The sequence below is a fragment of the Chiloscyllium punctatum genome, chromosome 36 (genome assembly GCF_047496795.1).
Source record: "Chiloscyllium punctatum isolate Juve2018m chromosome 36, sChiPun1.3, whole genome shotgun sequence".
NCBI classification, from domain to species: Eukaryota; Metazoa; Chordata; class Chondrichthyes; order Orectolobiformes; family Hemiscylliidae; genus Chiloscyllium; species Chiloscyllium punctatum.
In genome coordinates this window covers 32,472,729-32,493,812 of record NC_092774.1, presented here as the reverse complement: position 1 = coordinate 32,493,812, position 21,084 = coordinate 32,472,729, and the positions used below count along the sequence as shown (strand labels likewise).

The following is a 21,084-nucleotide window of genomic DNA, read 5'->3' as shown; positions in this document are numbered from 1 at the left end:
CTCCACTTTCAAGGAGCTATGAACCTGCACTCCAAGGTCTCTTTGTTCAGCAACCTACTCTAAATATTAGAACAGATTGATTAAATAATTAAAGAGTCGACAGAGTTATTATCGTTTTACTTGTCAGAACTATATTAAGCAAACATTTTTTGCAAGATGTCTAACTCCTGTCAACTAATTACAGCTGCATTAACCATGGCTAGTTGTCTGTGTCCTGCTAAGTTATGGACAGTCAGAACAGGAAAAGACCTTGGCTATTTACCCTATCGGTGCCCCTCATCATTTTATAAACTTCTGGAATTGTCTGAAGACAATCTGTGATTCTGGAGATCACTGGAGGAGGCCAAGATGGTACTTCTGGCTGAAGATTGCTGTGAGTACTTCAGCCTGATTTTTTGTGCTGATGTGCAGGGCTCTTCCGTCATTGAGGATGGGGATATTGGTGGAGCCACCTCCTCCAATGAGTTTGTTAATTGTCCACCACCATTCACTATTGGATAGGGTAGGACTGCAGAGCTTAGATCTGATCCATTGGTTGCATTATTATTATTCACAATTTATAATAATGATTTGGAGTTTGGGACAGTGGGTCACAGGTCAAAGTTTGCAGAGGACTGTGAAACTTTGCAGAGGAACATAGATATTTTGAGTGAGTGGGCAAAGGTCTGGCAGATGGAAAACAGTGTTAATAAATGTGAAGTCATCTATTTTCATAGGAATAGCAGTAAAAAGGACTATGACTTGATGGTGAGAAGTTGCAGCATGCTGCTGTGCTGTGACCTGGGTGTCCTTGGACATGAATCAGAGGGTTGGTCTGCAGGTGCAACGAGTAATTAAGACGACAAATGGAATTTTGTCCATCATTACTAAAGGGATTGAGTTTAAAAGGTGGGAGTTTATGTTGGCCGTTCCGACAATCAATTCTATGCCAGACCCTCCGAAGAACGTTTCACACAGATCCCCCTCCCACCCTATCCAGTCATTTCTGCTGGTGGGTGAGACCTGGACTAGGGGTATTGGCCTCAATATGAGGGGGGAGTAGAATTCGGACAGAGATGAGGAGGAACTGCTTTGGAATCTTTGGAATTCTCTGCCCAAGGAAGCATTAGAGGCAGCTTCATTAAGTATATTCAAGAGACAGCTGGATGGGTTTTTACATTATAGGAGAATTAAGGGTAGTCGGGATCATGCAGATAGGAGGAGCTGAGATAATGGATCGATCAGCTATGATTTTAATGAATGGCAGAGCAGGTTCAATGGACCAAATGGCCTACTCCTGCTTCTATTACTATGAAACTATAACCCTGCATTTTCTATGGCTAACCCACCTAATCTGCACATCCCTGGACACAATGGGCAATTTAGCATGGCCAATCTAAATTGAGGCTGGTGAGCATTGTAGTGATGTGAAAAATGAATGTCAGAGAATGATAGAAAGGGACAAGGAGGATAAATGTGCCAGCACTCAAATTTGGATTCTAAAAATCACAAAACTTGAAACTAAAGAGTGTGTCTGAATGTATGCTGCATTGTCACAAAACTGAATGAATTGACTGCACACGTTGAAGAGAATAATTATGATTGGAGACTCTTTAGAGAGATGTGGCTTCAGGATGACAAGGATTAGATCCTGAATATTGAGGGGGTGCCATTCAAGTCAAATGGGAAGCTAGGTAAAGGTAGAGAGTTGGCACTGCTAACCAAAGCACTGATAACATGGTAGTCTAGTGTCAGCTTGGATTTCAGGTCCTGATTTCTCGTCCTCTGTTGATCTCCCTGTTCCCACAGAGGAAGATGTCAGCTGTTCTCAGCTCTGCTGAAGCTCTGACTTCTGCGCCTGCGCCCACGCCCACCCCCACCCCCAGCTCTTTACACCTTCTGGAACAATGAAACATTCAGTCGATCAAGGCCCATTCCACAATCTCCCAGCCTTAGGTCGCTTTTAAATCTTTGCCCTCCCACCCTAAACCAATGCCCTCTGGTTTCAGACTCTCCCACCCTGGGGCAAAGATGTTATTTCCCCTATCCGTGTCACTCATTATTTGATAAATCTCGACAGTTCACCCTCTGCTTTTGACGGCCCAAGGGCAACATCCCCATCCTATTCAGTCTCAATTTATACCACGAACCCTCCAATCCTGGCGACATCCTTATCAATCTATTGGAGTTTCACGATATCTTTCTATCCTATAGGAGGGAGACCAGAATCAAATGCAACATTCCAAAAGTGGCGTAACCAATGTCCTGTACAGCTGCAACTTGACCTTCCAACTCCTATACCCAATGCACTCAGTGGGTCAAATGGCCTCTTTCTGCACTGAAGGTGTTTATGATTTTAATTGATATAATATGTAGATTTATATTAAATATAAATTGCTTCATATCGTGTAAGTCTGATATTCACTGTTGTACAAGCTGCATGGCTATGATCTTTTACCTAATATAGTAATGGAATTACATGCTGTATTTCTTGTCATCAATTTTATTTAATAGGTGAGCAGGAAGTCATTCAGCATCTTAACTGGTTTTATTTTATCAGCAGTGGAGTTTAATTTAGATAAATGTGAGATGCTGCATTTTGGGAAAGCAAATCTTAGCAGGACTTATACACTTAATGGTAAGTTCCTCGGGAGTGTTGCTGAACAAAGAGACCTTGGAGTGCAGGTTCATAGCTCCTTGACAGTGGAGTCACAGGTAGATAGGATAGTGAAGAAGGCGTTTGGTATACTTTCCTTTATTGGTCAGAGTACAGTAGTTGGGAGGTCATGTTGCTGCTATACAGGACATTGGTTAGGCCACTGTTGGAACATTGCGTGCAGTTCTGGTCTCCTTCCTATCGGAAAGGTGTCGTGAAACTTGAAAGGATTCAGAAAAGATTTACAAGGATGTTGCCAGGGTTGGAGGATTTGAGTTATAGGAAGAGGTTGAATAAGCTGGAGCTGTTTTCCCTGGAGCGTCAGAAGCTGAGGGGTGACCTTATAGAGGTTTATAAAATCATGAACGGCATAGATAGGATGAACAGACAAAGTCTTTTCCCTGGGGTCAGGGAGTCCAGACCCAGAGGGCATAGTTTTAGGGTGAGAGGGGAAGTATGTAAAAGGAATCTAAGAGGCAACTTTTTCACTCCGGTACGTGTATGGAATGAGCTGCCAGAGGAAGTGGTACAATTGCAATATTTAAAAGACATCTGAATGGGTATATGAATAGGAAGGGTTTGGAGGGATATGGGCCGGGTGCTGGCAAGTGGGACTAGATTGGGTTGGGATATCTGGTCGGCGTGGACAGGTTGGACCGAAGGGTCTGTTTCTGTGCTGTACCTCTGTATGACTCTATGATGTTTCATTTTCATATCCTTATTCAACTTCATTTGGTTACAATGACTTGGAAATGAAGTTTTCCTCAATACACACTTAAGGCTATCTGGCTGCCTGATGCATCCTGGATAATATGTGATCAGCAGGCATCTGGCAATCTACAGGAGTTGTCATTTTTTTAAAAGATTACTTAGTATAGGAAATAGGCCCTTCAGCCCAACAAGTCCACACCGGCCCACCAAAGCGCAACCCACTCAGGCCTATTCTCCTACATTTACCCCTACACCTAACACTACGGGCAATTTAGCATGGCCAATTCACCTAACCTGCACATTTTTGGACTGTGGGAGGAAACCGGTGCACCTGGGGGAAACCCACGCAGACACGGGAAGAATGTGCAAACTCCACACCATCAGTCGCCTAAGGCGGGAATTGAACCCGGGTCTCTGGAGCTGTGAGGTCGCAGTTCTAACCACCATGCCGCCCACATTATATTTATTTGACTGTACTGACCGTGATCACTTATTTTGTGAATTTCGTTGCAGAAAGACATGGGAAAAGAAATCTGAAACCAAATGTTACATCAACCTCTGATGGAGCCACTTGATTCATTGGGAAAGGAAATCGTACCAAACATCATCTTCACTATCCTATCTACCTGCAAGTCTAAAGGAATTATGAATCTGTACTCCAAAGTCTCTTTGTTCAGCAACACTCCCTAGGACCTTACCATTAAGTGTATAAGTCCTGCTCTGATTGATTTTTCAAAAATACAGCACTTCACATTTATCTGAACTAAACTCCATCTGCCACTCCACAGCCCATTGGCCCATCTGATCAAGATCCTGTTTTAATCAGAAGTAAACTTCTTCGCTGTCCACTATACCTCCAATTTTGGAGTCCTCTGCAAACTTACTCTACCTATGTTCACAGCCAAACCACTTATATAAATGATGCAAAGTAATGGACCCAGCACCGATCCTCGTGGCACACACTGGTCACAGGCCTCCTGTCTGAAAAGTACCCCTCCACCATCACTCTGTCTTCTACCTTTGAGCTAGAACTTTGAAAAAAATAATTCTGAGGTCAAAATTCCTCCCATCGTTGTGGTTCTGTTCGCCGAACTGGGAATTTGTGTTGCAGACGTTTTGTCCCTGTCTATGTGACATTCTCAGTGCTTGGGAGCCTCCTGTGAAGTGCTTCTGTGATCTTTCCTCTGGCATTTATAGTGATTTGTATCTGCCGCTTCCGGTTGTCAGTTCCAGCTGTCCGCTGCAGTGGACAGATAACAAATCACTAAAAATGCCGGAGGAAACATCACAGAAGCGCTTCACAGGAGGCTCCCAAGCACTGAGGATGTCACCTAGATAGGGGACGAAACATCTGCAACACAAATTCCCAGCTTGGCGAACAGAACCACAACAATGAGCACCTGAGCTACAAATCTTCTCCCAAACTTTGAATCCCTCTCCTGCTCACATAATGCTGGGTGTAGCCAGCCAGCTAGCTGAGAGTCAGTCCTCAACGGAGGTTTTTTTTTTACTGAGGTGACTAAATCTCTTGGTTAAACCTTTTTTTAAAATCCCCTCACTACTGCTACTGTGGTCGTGCTTATTTTTTCCCCAGCACCCATGTGTGTGTGTGGAGGTGTGAGATAGCAGATACATTCAATTTTGCTCAAAGCACACAATCTGCAGGCAGTCAATCCATTAATATTTTATAAATTCCTACTTTGGAAGTAGAACCAGTCTGACTCAACATTAGGAGACAGGCAGGCTCTAACCTCACACCTTTAATACTTTCTCTGAGCTGAAGTGTCACCTTCAAATTACATCGAGAATATTCCTTATAAGTAGTTCTGGGATTTACATATTAATGAACCAGGATCATATTAATGAACCTGCAACCCATTCTCAAAGATGGAAGACTTGATAGCAATCTAGATTTGTTCAATTCAGTTGTATGACACTGCAATGTTTTGGTACAAATTCTATGTCTTGTGATCCTGCTCCACAGCTACCTGATGAAGGAGCAGCACTCCGAAAGCTATTCCTTCCAAATAATACCAGGTTATATTCCAATACGTTTGTCTGATTTTTACCTTTCTTTGTCGTGAACACAGCCCACATTTTCTGCTGCAGGCAGTAACCTTTACAATGTTGATGAAATGATGCAGTACTGCAGAGATGAAAAACTTAACAGTTTTAATTTTAATTCGGTGTCTTATGATCCTGGTCCACAGCTACCCGATGAAGGAGCGGTGCTCCAAAAGCTAGTACTTCCAAATAAACCTGTTGAACTATAACCTGGTGTTGTGAGACTTTTAATCTTTGTTTCTAGTGAATACAGCCCACACCTCCCACTGTTGCCAGTGAACCTAACATTGCTGATGAAACAATCAACCCGAACTCCTGAAAAATTTACAATTTCTCACAATTCTGCCACTCATTCACTTCTGATCCAAGACATTGGAAACTTATTGCTGGAGGTTGAAAGAAATGAGTAGCTTTAAAGCAAACACTTGTTGAATCTCACAGCTTTCAATGAGAGTCTGAGTCTGATGGTGAATTCTGGTAACCTTTATTGCAACCCTGCTTCATTACAGTTTCAATTTTTCCCAGAAAAAAGGTGCACAAAAAGTAGTGTTTTTTTAAAAAAAACAGCTCAAGGTCAAAGTGCACACAATCCCCATCCCCCACTTTCTTTACTATTGGTCAGCACCAAATTATCCCTTTGTAACTGGATCCTTGGTACAGCCCTCACCTGGAGGAAGTATTGCCTCACTCAGCAGTTTCAGCCTACACCCTGTATACAAGTTAGTTTCTCCAGCTCATTTGCAGGAGGGAGGTGTAATCATGAGTCAACCACACTGCTGTTGGTCTGGAGTCACGGGGTAGGCCAGACAGGGCAAAGGATGCAGCTGGGATGACAGTGAATCCTTTGCAGGAAAGGTAGCTTCATTCTCTAAAAAGGATAGGAGTGAATAAGATGGGGGTTTTCTTCCCCTGAAAATGGTTTCACCATTTGATTCTGAACTCCAGATTTCAATTGCGCCATCTACCATGGTGGGATTCAAACCTGGGAGACTCCAGAACTGGGTTGATTGTCTCGTCAAAAATGGTACTTACCCGTCACTCCTTCAATTTCTCTGTGATGGCACGTGAACTCGTTGATGTCTCTGGAGGTAGGAGGAGCAGGTGAAGCCCTTCCTGCACTTGGAGCAGGTGAATGGCCTCTCCCCAGTGTGGATCTGCTGGTGGGTCAGCAGATTGGAAGAATTGGTAAATCCCTTCCCACACTCTGGGCAGGTGAATGGCCTCTCCCCTGTATGGACCCGCTTATGATGCCGCAAATTGCTCATATGATTGAATCCTTTCCCGCACACAGAGCAGGTGAATGGTCTTTCCCCTGTGTGGATCCGCTGGTGGTTCAGCAGGCTGGAAGAATCACCGAATCCCTTCCCACACTCGGGGCAGATGAACGGCCTCTCCCCCGTGTGGACCCGCTCGTGCTTCCTCAAGTTGCTCACACGACAGAAAGCCTTCCCACACTCTGAGCAACCGAATGGCCTCTCCCCAGTGTGGACCCGCTGGTGGGTCAGCAGTGCAGATGAATGCGTGAACCCCTTCCCGCACACCAAGCACGTGAACGGCTTCTCTCCCGTGTGGACCCACTGGTGCGCCTGCAGGTTGGAAGAATTTGCGAATCCCTTTCCACACACTGAGCAGATGAACGGCTTCTCCCCGGTGTGAACACGTCTGTGAATTTCCAGCACTGAGGGGGAAGGGAATCCTTTCCCACAGTCCCCACATTTCCACGGTTTCCCCATGGGGAGAGTGTTCCTTGTGTCACTCTGGGTTTGAAATTACAAACAGAACGGGTACACAGTCTGTCCCCACCGTGAGGGGTGTGATTTTGATTCTCCCAAGCTGAGGAAATGGTTTGAAGCACTTTTTCCACAGTCAGCACACTGAATCTCCCTCACTCGGTGTCTTAGTATTCTTCCTGCCACACTAGTGTACAAAACCTCTCAAGCAGACCAAAGCAAACATTTCCTCTCAATTTGAATGGCTGCTGATATTCAAGTCCCAATGAATCAATGAGCTCTGCCAGTTGATGTATCAAATGCCTTCAAATTTCTTTCCGCATGTCTTCCTGCAAAAATAAACTCATAAAATAAGTGATCATGGTCAGTACAGTTAAATAAAGATACATTGATGGCAATTCCTGTAGATTCTGGATTAGTGGTGCTGGAAGAGCACAGCAGTTCAGGCAGCATCCAAGTAGCTTCGAAGTCGACGTTTTGGGCAAAAGCCCTTCATGATGAAGGGGTTTTGCCCGAAACGTCGATTTCGAAGCTACTTGGATGCTGCCTGAACTGCTGTGCTCCTCCAGCACCACTAATCCAGAAACTGGTTTCCAGCATCTGCAGTCATTGTTTTTAACCAATTCCTGTAGATTGCCAGGTGCCTGCTGATCACACATTATCCAGGTCACAGAAACCTGAAAACCCTCATGCAGCCAGATAGCCTTAAGTGTGTATGGAGGAAATCTTCATTTAGGGGACAATGACCTAGAACAAGTTGCCTACAAAGGTGCTGGATCAAGATATGAAAATAAAATGTCAAGACTGCTTGCAGAAAGAAAGCCAGGGAAGTTGCTGAATGTGTATGGTGGGGGATAGGTCCCAGGGCAATAATGAGGAAAGAGATTAACCCGAGATTCGTACAGTTGGGAAAGGGAGTGAATCAAACAGTCAGGGCAGGAAGGAATAAAGCAGAGAACAACGTAGGACTGAAGTTATACTGCATTTACATCAAAGCAAGAGACCTAACAGGGAAAGCAGATGAAATCAGGGCTCATGGTCAGAAACATGGGACTGGGACATCATAGCAATTACAGAAATGTGGCTCAGGGATGAACAGCTCAATGTTCCAGGATACAAATGCCATAGGAAAGATACAGAGGGGGGCAAGAGAGGTGGGGAGTGGTGTTTTGATAAGGGATAGTATTACAGCTGTACTTAGGGAGGATATTTCTGGGAATACATCCAGGGGAGTTATTTGGGTGGAACTGAGAAATAAGAAAGGGATGATCACCTTATTGGGATTGTAATATAAACCTCTAATAATCAGCAGGAAATTGAGATACAAATTTGTAAGGAGATTTCAGTTATCTGTAAGAATAATAGGATGGTTATGGTAGGGGATTTTAACTTTCCAAACATTGACTAGGACTGCCAGCATTCAGGGTTTAGATCAAGAGGAATTTGTTAAGCGTGGACAAGACAATTTTCTGAGGCAGTATGTGGATGTCCCTACTAGAGAAGGTGCAAAAACCGACCTACTTTTAGGAAATAAGGCAGGACAGGTGACTGAGGTGTCAGTGCTGGACCACTTTGGGAAAGGGACAGACCAGATCTAAAAGTTGAAGTTCTAAATTGGAGGAAGACTAATTTTAATAGTATTAGGCAAAAACTTTCAAAAGTTGATTGGGAGGCAGATGTTCACAGGTAAAGGGATGGCTGAAAAATGAGAAGCCTTCAGATATGAGATAATAAGAGTCCAGAGACAGTATGTTCCTGTTAGGGTGAAAGAAAAGGCTGGTAGGTGAAGGGAATGCTGGATGACTAGAGAAGTTGAGGAGCTGGCTAACAACAAGAAGGAAGCATATGACAAGTATGGACAGAACAAATCGAATGAATCCTTAGAAGAGTATAAAGGTGGTAGGAGTAAGCTTAAGAGGGAAATCAGGAGGCAAAAAGGGGACATGAAATAGCTTTGGTAAATAGGGTTAAGGAGAATTAGAAGGGTTTTTATAAATTAAGGACAAAAGGGTAATTGGGAGAGAATAGGGCCCCTCAAAGATCAACAAGGCAGCCTAAATGTGGAGCCTGGGTGGATGAGGGAAATACTAAATGAGTATTTTGCATCAGTTTTTACTGTGAAGGAGGACATAGAGGATATAGAATGTGGGGACATAGTTTGTAACGTCTTGAAAAATGTCCACATTACAGAGGAGGTAGAGCTGGATGTCTTGAAACACATAAAAGTGGATAAATCCCCAGAAGCTAGGCAAGTGACTCTTGGGCCCCTTGCTGAGATATTTGTATCATCGATAGTCACAGGTGAGGTGTCGGAAGACTGGAGTGGCTAACTAGTGGTGCCACTATTTAAGAACGGTGGTAAGGAAAAGCCAGGGAACTATAGACCAGCGAGCCGGACATCAGTGATAGGCAAGTTGTTGGAGGGAATCCTGAGAAACAGGATTTACATGTATTTGGAAAGGCAAGGACTAATTAGGGATAGTCAGCATGGCTTTGTGCTTGGGAAATCAATCAAACAAAGTTCCTCATGGAAGATTCGTTTGCAAGGTAAGATCTTATGAAATACAGGGAGAACTAGTCAACCTGATACTGAACTGGCTTGAAGGTAAAAGAAAGAGGGTGGTGGTGGAGAGTTCCTTTTCATACTGGAGCCTGTGACCAGTGGTGCCACAAGGATCGGTGCTGAATCCACTACTTTTTGTCATTTATATAAATGATTTGGATGTGAACATAGTAGGTATAGTTAATAAGTTTGCAGATGACACCAAAATTGGAGATTCAGTGGACAGTGAAGAAGGTTGCCTCTGATTAAAATAGGATCTTGGGCTGAGGAGTGGCAGATGGAGTTTAATTCAGATAAATACGAGGTGCTGCATTTTGGAAATGCAAATCAGATCAGGACTTCTTCAACCTCAATGTCATGGAGATGTCCAGCATGGACACAGACCCTTCGGTCCAACTTGCCCATGCTGACCAGATATCCAAAATTAATCTAGCTGCATTTACCAGCCCATCTCCCTCTCGACCTTTCCTATTCAAACACCCATCCAGAGGCCTTGTAAATGTTGTCATTGTACCAGCCTCCACCACTTCCTCTGACAGCTCATTCAATACATGCACCACCCTCTGCATGGAACTTTACATCGCTCCCCTCTCATTCTCAACCTCTGCCCTCCACTTCTGGACTCCCCTACCCCAGGAAAGAGACCTTGTCTATTTACTCTATCCATGCCCCTCATGAATTTACAGTAAGATCACCCCTCAGCCTCCAACACTCCAGGGAAAACAGACCAATCTATTCAGCCTCTCCCTGCAGCTCAAACCCTCCAACCCTGGAAACATCCTTGTAAAGCTTTTCTGAACCTTTCCAACCTTGCTATTCAAATACTAATTTTACACAGAGGGTGGTTCATGTGTGGAATGAACTTCCTGAGAAAATGGTGGATGCTGGTAGAATTAAAAGACATTTGTTTCAGTACATGAATAGGAAAGGTTTAGAGGGATACAGTCCAAGAGCAGGCAGGAGAGACTGGTTTAATGTGGGATTATGGTTGGCATGGACTGGTTGGACTGAAGATCTGTTTCCATGCTGTATGACTCTATGGCAGGCTTTTCGTTCTTGAAAGTGGAGTCACAGGGTAGACAGGACAGTGAAGGTGGTGTTTGGTACACTTCACAGGACATTGGTTAGGCCACTTTTGTAGTATTGCATGCAACTCTGATACCAGTGATCCCACCCTGACACGCCATGCACCAGAGATAATGACTAAAATTGACTGGGTCACAGATTAAAATCATAAAACCCCTGCAGTGCACAAAAAGGCTATTTGGTCCATTGAATGCATTGGGTATAGGAATTGGGAGGTCATGATGCAGCTGTACAGGACATTGGTTAGGCTACTTTTGGAATATTGCATTCGATTCTGGTCTCCCTGCTACAGGATAAGAAGGATGTTGTGAAACTTGAAAGGATGAAGGACAGATTGATAAGGATGTCGCCAAGGTTGGAGGGTTTGTGGTATAAAGAGAGGCTGAATAGTATGGGGCTGTTTCCTTGATGCATCAGAGGCAGAGGGATAACCTTGTCAAGGTTTATAAAATCATGAGGGGCATGAATAGGGAAGCATACTCCCCCAGGGTGGGGGTGTCCAAAACCAGAGGTCATAGGTTTAGGATGGGAGGGGAAAGATTTAAAAGTGACCGAAGGGTCAATGTTTTCACAGAGAGGGTGGTGCATACTGCACTGAGCTGCCAGAGGAAGTGCTCAGTACAATTACTTTTAAAAGGCATCTAGATGGGTATGTGAATAGGAAGGGTTTGGAGGGATAAAGGCCAAATGCTGGCAAATAGACCTAAATTTACATAGGATATCTTGTCTGCAAGGATGTGTTGGATCGCAAAGTCTATTTCCATGCTGTATGTTTCTATGTCTATTTGATAACAGATGCTTTATTTCTGTTGATGCATTTATCAATCATGCCTGGGTGGTAATACTTAGAGTCATAGAGATATACAGCATGGAAACAGACCCTTCGATCCAACCTGTCCATGCCGACCAGACATCCCAACACAATCTAGTCCCACCTGCCAGCACCCGGCATAGATGTAAGGGAGCGAGAATTCCTCAATTAGGGCACTCTAAGAACCCTGGGAGACATCAATTTCTGGTGTACGTCCTAACGAACAAACATTAAGTACAAGCACCTATTTATTCTCAATTTTGTTTAATTTTTCTTGTTTTATTCCCTGCTATGATGATTCTCTGTCTGGATGGTTGATAGGATGGGAGATTGTGGGTTGGGCCTTGAATGACAATGTTTTATTGTTCCAGCAGTTGTAAAAGGTGGGGGGGTGGGGGGGGGGGGGTGGGGGGGTGGTGGGTGGTCGAGACTTCAGCAGAAATCCTGCAGAGCTGAGAACAGACTGACATTTTACTCTGTGAAAACAGGGAGATCAACAGACGGCAGAGAAATCAGGACCTGAAATCCGAGCTGACACCAGACTACCATGTAATCAGTGCTTTGATTGGCAGTGCCTCTACCTTTACCTAGTTTCTCATTTGACCAGAATGCCACGTACCCCTTCAATATTCAGGATCCAATCTTGGTACCCTGAAGCCATGTCTCTGTAAGGAGTCTCAGATCATAATTATTCTGTTCGATGTGTGCAGTCTATTCATTCACTTTTGTTATGATGCAGCACACCTTCAGACACACAGTCTTCAGTTTCAATTTTTGTGATCTTTAGAATCCAGCTTTGATTGCTGGTACATTTACTCTCCTTGTCCCTTTCTATTATACTCGTGATGTTCATTTTCACATCACAACACTGTTCACCTGCCTTGATTTGGACTGGCCATGCTAAATTGCCCAGGGATGTGCAGGTTAGCTGGGGTAGCCATGGGAAATGCAGGGTTATAGTTTCATAGTAATTGAAGCAGGAGTTGGACATTTGGCCTGTCAAGCCTGCTGTGCTATTCATTAAGATCATAGCTGATCTATCCATCGTCTCAGCTCCTCCTACCTGCATTATCCCAACTACCCTTAATTCCCCACCATGCAAATACCTACTCAACTGTGTCTTGAATATTCTTAGTGAAGCTGTCTCTACAGGTTCCATAGGCAGAGAATTTCATGGAGTCACTACTTTCCGGGAAAAGCAGTTCCTCCTCATCTGTGTCTTAAACGGACTCCCTCTAATCTCGAGGCCATGACCTCTAGTCCTAATCTCACCCACCAGCAGAAGTTACTGGATCGATTGGTTGGTGGTGGTAGTGGTAGTGGAGGGATGGGGGCGGGGTGAGGTGGAAGCTTTTCGGAGGGGCCAACGTGGACTTGAGGGCCTGAACAGCCTACTTCCACACTGCAGGACTTCTATGATTTACCGCACTTAGTTTTGTCTTGGATCACAGCTCCCAGAACCTCCCAGCTTCTGCAAATTAAAAGACAAATCCCACTCTGCCATCTCGTATGTGTGTTATCTAACTGCTTTATCATTTCTAGTGAATATAGCCCACACCTCTCACTGTTGCCAGTAATGATTAGATTAGATTACTTACAATGTGGAAACAGGCCCTTCGGCCCAACACGTCCACACCAACCGTTCAAAGAGCAATACAATGCTGATGAAACAATGCAATACCTGCAGTACTGAAACCCGTAAGGCTTCTAACGATACCAGTTACTGACTCACTGCTCCTTCTGATGCACAGCATTGGAAATACAGTGTTGAAGGCTGAATGAAATGAGCAGTTTAACTCAAAACCCTTCACTAGGCTCCCCACTCAGCACACTTTACTTACTGCTGGTAAACCTTAAACCACTTCATCCCCACAGTGCAATGAATTCCCACTTTCCATCAAAATCCTAGACATACACGCATACTCAGTTCCTGTCTCACAATTGAAAGATTTCATTCTGGAACAACTTCTGCTTCCAGTAAAGGCAAAACATCTTTGAAAGCTGTTCTCAAAGTTCAGTCTTCACAATCACACTTCCGCTTTCACAGAAGATGATTAAAGTCATACAGCACAGAAACTGAGCCCTCAGTCCAACTCATCCATGCTGACCAGATATCCTAGATTAATCTAGTCCCATTTGCCAGCATTTGGCCCGTATCTCTCTAAACCCTTCTTATTCATGTACCCATCCAGATGCCTTTTAAATATTGTTATTGTAGCAGCCTCCATCACTTTCTCTGGCAGCTCATTCCAAACATGCACTACCCTCTGTGTGAAAAGGTTGCACCTCAGGTCCGTTTTAAATCTTTCCCCTCTCACATGAAACCTATGCCTTCCAGTTTTGGATTGGCCTGCCATGGGGAAAAGATTTTGGCTATTCACCCTATCCATACCCCTTATAAAATTCTGTAAGGTCACCCCTCAGCCTCCAATGCTGCAGGGAAATTATCCCTGGCCTATTCAGCATCTCACAATAGCTCTAACCCTCCAGCTCTGCCAACATCCTTGTAAATGTTTTCTGAACTCTTTCAAGTTTCACAACATTGTTCCATAGGAGGGGGCCCAGAATTGCACACACTATTCCAAAATAGTGGCCTAACCAATGTCCTGTGCGGCCATGACAATGACCCCCCACCTCCTGTACTCAATGCTCTGACCAGGAAACGAAAAAAAGTGTACCAAATGCCTTCTTCACTATCCTGTCTCCCTTCAATTCCACTTTCAAGGAACTAGAACCTGCAAGGTCTCTTTGTTCAGCAACATTCCCCATTAACTGTGTAAGTCATGCCCTGATTTGCCCTACAAAATGCAACACCTCATATTTATCTAAATTAAACTCATTCTACCACTCCTTGGCCCATCAGCCCATCCTATCAATTCTAATTTATATTGAACTTTCTTTCCTCTCTCAGCCCCGAAAAGCTGAAAAATCTCCATTCAACACACTCCCTCCATTCTGACATTGCTGAACGTAATTCCTGCTGCACCTCAACCTGAAGGATCTGGTTCATGCTGATCAACAGGCCCACGCTCGGGGGGGGGGGGGGGGGGGTGGAATCTAGTTGAAACAGAGAACACTGAATGGCCTGGACAGAGTGCACATGGGGAAGATGTTCCTATTGGTCGGAGAGTCTAGGGCCCGAGGGCACAGCATCAGAGTAAAAGGAATATCTTTTAGAACAAAGATAAGGTGAAATATTTTCAGCCGGTGAGTGGTGAATATGTGGAATTCATTGCTACAGAAGGCTGTGGAGGCCAGGTCACTGAGTAGATTTAAGACGGAAGTAGGTGGGTTCTTGAGTATCAAGGGGATCGAGGGTTACAGGGAGAAAGTGGGAGAATGGGATTGAGAAACTTACCAACCATGATTTAATGGCAGAGCAGCCCCGATGGGCTGAGACACCTAATTTATTCTCCTGTGTTTTATGGTCTCTTGCTTTCCTGGACACAGAGAGAAAGAATTGGGAACAGGAACAGGCTGTTTAGCCTGTCGAGCCTGCACCAACATAAGTGGATATGAAGATACCTACATCTAGGTGGATAGGCTGGAAATATTTCCACTGGAGCAGAGGAGGTTGAGAGGTGACCTTATCGGGGATTATAAAATCATGAGGGGTATAGATAAGGTGACTGGCGGATATCTTTTCCCTTAGTGGGGGTTCAAGATTAGGCAGCGAATTTGAAGGTGAGAGGAGAAATATTTTAAAAAGGCATAATAGGCACTTATTTTTAAAAACACAAAGTGCTTTGTGTGTGAAATGCATGTCCAGACGAAGAGGTGGACGCAGGTAAAGTTAGAACATTTTAAAGACATTAGGACAAGTACATGAATGATGAAGTTTAATTCAGATAAATGCGAGGTGCTGCATTTTGGAAAAACAAATCAGTGCAGGACTTATACACTTTATGGTAAGGTCCTGGGGAATGTTGCTGAACAAAGAAACCTTGGAGTGCAGTTCATAGTTCCTTGAAGGTAAAGTCGCAGATAGATAGCATAGTGAAGGCAGTATTTGGTACGCTGTCCTTTATTGGTTAGAGCATTGAGTAAAGGAGTTGGGAGGTGATGTTGCATATGTACAGGACATTGGTGAGGCCACATTTGAAATATTGCGTGCAACTCTGGTCTTCTTGCCATCAGAAGGATGTTGTGAAGCTTGAAAGGGTTCAGAAAAGATTCACCAGGATGTTAACAATTTTGAAAGATTTGAGCTCTTGGGTGAGGCTAAATAGGCTGGGGCTGTTTTCCTTGGAGTGCCAAAGGCTGAGGGGTGACCTTACAGAGGGGCATGGATAGGGCAAACAGACAAAATCTTCTCTGTGAGGTGGGGAGTCCAGAACTAAAAGTTTAGGGTGAGAGGGGAAAGACATAATAGGGACCTAAGGAGAGCTTTTTCACAAGAGAGTGGTGCGTGTATGGAATGACCAGCCAGAGGAAGTGGTGGAGGCTGGTATAATTACAGCATTTAAAAGGCATCTGGATTGGTCTATAAATAGGAAGGGTTTAAAGGGATATGGACCAAGTGCTGGCAAATAGGACTAGATTAGGATCATTGATCAGCATGGACTAGTTGGACTGAAGGGTCTGTTTCTGTAACCAATCTATACTGGTCTTAAAACCATTTTTTTGCCTTCCCCCATAACCATCCACTTCTTTGTTGTTCAAAAATCAGATGAACTCAGCCTTGGACGTATTCAATGACCCCCTAACTGCAGGAAGGCAACCCCACCTCTCAGCTCAATTCCTCTTGCTCACACGCCACTTGCCTTGCTGATTGCTTGCTACATCTGTCTTTGGATGCTGCCTGAACTGCTGTGCTCTTCCAGCACCACGAATCCAGTATTTGATTTTCAGCATCTGCAGTCATTGTTTTTACCTTGCTACATCTGTCTGACAACTGGCACCGATTGGTGTAGAATGACATCTACATCTGTAGATCTACACATCATTTCTGATAAAAGCTTCCTGCATTTGCCCTGTGTTTTTCAATAGAGACACAAAACTGAACTAACTTTCCCAGAATCTGTCCCCTCCCTGGATTCACTCCATTTCGCTTCAATGTCTGCAAGTCAACAGTTGAACCCCGGAATGGAAAATGGGGTGAGAAAAGAGACCATTGTACTCACAGATGTTGGACAGAGGAAGAAAGTTGCAGTCTGGGCTAAAGCTCAATCTTAATTCAGAGAGAGAGAGAAGCAGCACCAACCTCAGAAGCACATGATCCTACGTCCGCATCCACTCTGTAGGTTTGCTGTGATTGGCAGGAGGACCAGTCCCCATCCGGTCCTCCAGAGCGTCCCATTGGTTCACCAAACAAGATCGTGGGGCGTTTCCCCATGTCGCATGACCCACACGCGAAATGGTTGCTGACACCGAGTAGCATGCGCAGTATAGAGATGCTGGTTATTACTGACAGATTTTCAAAGTTAAAAATCACACAATGCCAGGTTATAGTCCAACCGTTTATTTATTTCCAATTTATTTGGAATCATTAGCTTTCGAAGCGCTGCTTCTTCATCGGGTGGTTGTGGAGCAGAATCATAATACACAGACGCTTTAGCAACAGGATTGCAGAGTCATGGAACGTAATATTAAACAAATTTAGCTTACCTCTATCATCTTTTAGAATGACCATGTTAGTTTCGATTCCTTCACATGTAAATCCCAAAACTTTTTAAAAGTTATGTTCTCAAGATAGGTTTTAACAATAGGTGTCATCTCAATCAGATAATGCATTGAAGGTGTTAAATTAAAGTCTGTCTGTGTCCCAATGTTACGTCAGACTGATTCTATTTCTATCGAGTCGCATGTGTCCAAAAATGAGACAGATACTAAAGAGTAGTCCATGGTGAGTGTGATGGTGGGCTGAAACTTGTTAATGTCAGTGTCATTAATTCAGTGACTCCTCGCCATGGGTGCAGAGGAAAAAAGATCATCAATATATCTGGTGTATAGTGTTGGTTGGAGGTCCTGTGCAGGAAAGAAAGACATAAGATTATGGGGTGCATTTGCATATGCAGAATTATATTTGTAGATACATTCTATTTTGTTCAAAATGTGCATAATCTGCAGGCAATCACTTCATGTAATATTTTATACATTCCTACTTTGGAAATAGAACCAGTCTGACTCAAGACAGACTCAAACCTCACACCTTTCATGCATTGTCTGAGCTGAGATGTCACCTCTTTTTATAAAACCTTCAGTTATCTCGAGACTGTGACTTTTAAAAAAGTGCTGGGATTTATATATTAATGAACTGAAATCTGAAACCCATTCTAAAGATGAAACACTTCAAAGCAATCTAGGTTTGTTCAATATATCATTCAATGTCCTTTTGCTACAAATACTGTGTCTTATGATCCTGCTCCACAGCTACCCAATGAAGGAGCAGCGCTCCAAAAGCTAGTGCTTCCAAATAAACCTGTTGGACTATAACCTGGTATTGTGTGATTTTTAACTTTGTTTCTAATGAAAACAGCCCACACCTCCCACTGGTGCCAGTAAACTTTACAATGCTGAAGAAATGATGAACCTGCAGTCCTGAAAAACGAACAATTTCGAATAATACGAGCTACACATTGACTGCTCCTTCTAATATATGGCATTAGAAACCTCGCACTGGAGATTGAAAGAAATGAGCAGCTTTCAAAGAAAAACCTGTTGGATCTCATCGCCTTCCATGTCTGAGTCCTTCGGTAAGTTCAGGTAAACTTTATTGTGGCAAAAGTGAGGATTGCAGATGCTAGAGATCAGAGTTTGGATTAGAGTGGTGCTAGAAAAGCACAGCAGGTCAGGCAGCATCTGAGGAGCATGAAAATTGACATTTCGGGCAAAAGCCCTTCATCAGGAATCAGATTCCTGATGAATGGCTTTTGCCTGGAACGTCGATTTTCCTGCTCCTCAGATGCTGCCTAACTTTTATTGTGACCCACTTTGTTACAGCTTCAGATATTCCCAGCAAAAAGGCATAGAAAGAGTAGCTTATTTGCATTTTTAACAGCTCAAGGTCAAAGCGTACACACTCCCCTGCATCCCACTTTCTTCACTGTTGGTCAGCTGAGTTGTCCCTTTGTAATTGGATCCTTGGAACTCCTAACCTGGAGGTAGTATTGCTTCACTCAGCAATTGCAACCCATATCCTGTATCCAAGTAAGATTCTCCCCGCGCATTTGCCGAGGGGCTGTCAAGCGTCAACCACACTGCTGTGGATCTGGAGTCAGGTGTAGACCAGACCTGGTAAAGGATGCAGCCGGGACGACTGAGTGAATCCTTTCCCACAACAGCAGTTTCCTTCCCTAAAACATGAGTGAATCAGATTGGGATGTTTTTCTCATCATGAGGTTCTGAACTCCAGATTTTTGACTGAATTCCAATTCCGCCATCTGCTATTCAAACCCGGGAGTCCCCAGAACTAGGTTATTAGTACAGTCGAAATTTGCTGAAGCTCCTTCAATCCCCCTGCAATGGCACGTGAACTCACTGGTGTCTCTGCAGGTGGGATGAGCGGGTGAAGCCCTTCCCGCACAGAGAGCAAGTGAACGGCCTCTCTCCGGTTTGAACCCGCTGGTGGGCCAGCAGTGTAGATGACCGAGTGAACTCCCTCCCGCACATGGAGCACTTGAACGGCTTCTCTTCCACATGAACCCGCTGGTGCTTCTGCAGATGGCCCATCTCACTAAATCCCTGTCCGCACACGGAGCGGGTGAACAGCCTCTCCCCTTTCCTCCATGTAAACGTGTCTGTAGGTTTCCAGCATCAATAGGAAAGGAAATCTTCTCCCACAGTACTAACATTTCCACATGGGGGGAAGCTGTCCTTGTGTCACTGTGTTTCAAATTACAAACAGAAAGGATACACAGTCTCTCCCCACCGTGAGTGGTAAGACTTTGATCCTCCAAGCTGAGTAAATGGTTTGAAGCACTTTTCACAGTCAGCACATTGAATCTCCCTCACTCGGGTGTCTCAGTATTCTTCCTGCCGCACCAGTGTCCAAAATCTCTCAAGCAGACAAAACAAAACATTTCTTCTCAATGTGAATGGCTGCTGATATTCAAGTCCCAATGAATCAAGTGGCTCTGTCAGAAGTTGATTATCTTGTGGTTTCAGATTTCTTTCCCCATGTCTTCCTGCAAATAAAATCACAAAATAAGTGATCACGGTCAGTACAGTCAAATGAACATAACATCGGTGACAATTCCTGTAGATTGCCAGATGCTAGCTGATCATATGTTTTCCATGACACAAAAACTTGAAAACCCTCACGCAGCCAGGTAGCGTGAAGTATATATTAAGAGGAAAACTTCATTTAGGTGACAATGACCTGGAACAACCTTCCTACAAAAGGTGCTGGAAATGGAGCTGAGTCAAGGTTTTGAAAATGAAATATCAAGACTGCTTCAGAAAAGGAAGCCAGTAAAGTTGCTGAAAGACTTCCTGCTGACCTATTAACTAAAAATGATTACAAGAAATACAGAATGTAATTCCATTACTATATTAGAAGGTGAAAAATCATAACCATGCAGCTTGTACAACAGTGAATATCAGATATACACTATATGAAGCAATCATAAAATCCCTGCAGTGCAGAAAAAGGCCATTTGGCCCATTGAATGCATTGGGTGAAGGAGTTGCGAGGTCACGCTGCAGCTGTGTAGGACACTGGTTAGGCCACTTTTGAAATATTGCATTCGGTTCTGGTTTCCCTGCTATAGGATAGGAAGGATGTTGTAAAACTTGAAAGGGTGCAGGACAGATTGATAAGGATGTCGCCAGTGTTGGTGGATTTGTGGTGTAAGGAGAGGCTGAATAGGATGGGCTGTTGCCCATGGAGTGTCGGAGGCTGAGGGTGACCGGGTAGAGGTTCATACAATCCTGAAGGGTGGATAGAGTAAATAGGCCAGAGTGGTGGTGGAGGCTGGTACAATTACAACATTTAAAAGGCATCTGAATGGGTGTGTGAATTGCAAGGTTTGGAGGGATATGGGCCAAATGCTGGCAAATGGGTCACTAGATTTATATAGGATAGCATGGATGTGTTGGATCAAAAAGTCTATTTCCGTGTTGTATATTTCTATGTCTATTTGATAACAGATGTTTCATTTCTGTTGATGAAAATATTGTTATAAATCAGAGCTGGGTACTAATACTTCGATGTAAGGGAGTGGGAATTCCACATGTAGGGCGTGATAAGAATGCTGGGAGACCCCAATTCTGGTTTGCTATCTAATGAACAACCTTTAAGCACGAGCACCAAATGTGCGTTTATGTCTAATTTTGTTTCATTTTTCTTGTTTTATTCCCTGCTATTGTTAAAGTACAGATTTGACATGGGCGAGGGAAGCCCTTATGGACTCAGACCCATAAGCCTCTCTTTCTTGGTTCGTCTTTGGAAGTCTGGAATAAAAACCTCTTCCAGACAGTTTAGTTTAATTTTAGTCATCCCCTTTATTCACTAGTAGCATCACTGTTACAACATAACACTGAT

General features: G+C 43.8%; 1 protein-coding gene and 1 long non-coding RNA gene across 10 annotated transcripts in view; one reads left to right on the top strand and one right to left on the bottom strand.

Annotated features, from left to right (window-relative positions):
• The window catches only part of LOC140460348 (uncharacterized), a 79,855-nt gene extending 75,257 nt beyond the window's left edge, over nt 1–4,598 (top strand). For 4 of the 9 annotated variants that reach the window (XR_011954000.1, XR_011954001.1, XR_011953998.1 and 1 more), the window contains 2 exons: nt 185–2,323; nt 3,860–4,598. This is a non-coding gene — a long non-coding RNA (uncharacterized lncRNA). The remainder of the gene's footprint in view (nt 1–184; nt 2,324–3,859) is intronic. The other 5 variants (XR_011953997.1, XR_011953999.1, XR_011954002.1 and 2 more) reach the window with 5 other exon arrangements.
• A 1,280-nt stretch (nt 4,599–5,878) lies between these two features.
• On the bottom strand, nt 5,879–16,788 carry LOC140460347 (uncharacterized). Its single transcript, XM_072554842.1, has 2 exons — nt 16,724–16,788; nt 5,879–7,469 (listed from the first exon to the last, which is right to left on the bottom strand). Exon 2 carries the CDS (start codon nt 7,141–7,143, stop codon nt 6,454–6,456), a length of 690 nt encoding a protein of 229 aa, XP_072410943.1. The 5' UTR covers nt 7,144–7,469; nt 16,724–16,788; the 3' UTR covers nt 5,879–6,453.
• Nucleotides 16,789–21,084: the final 4,296 nt, after the last annotated feature.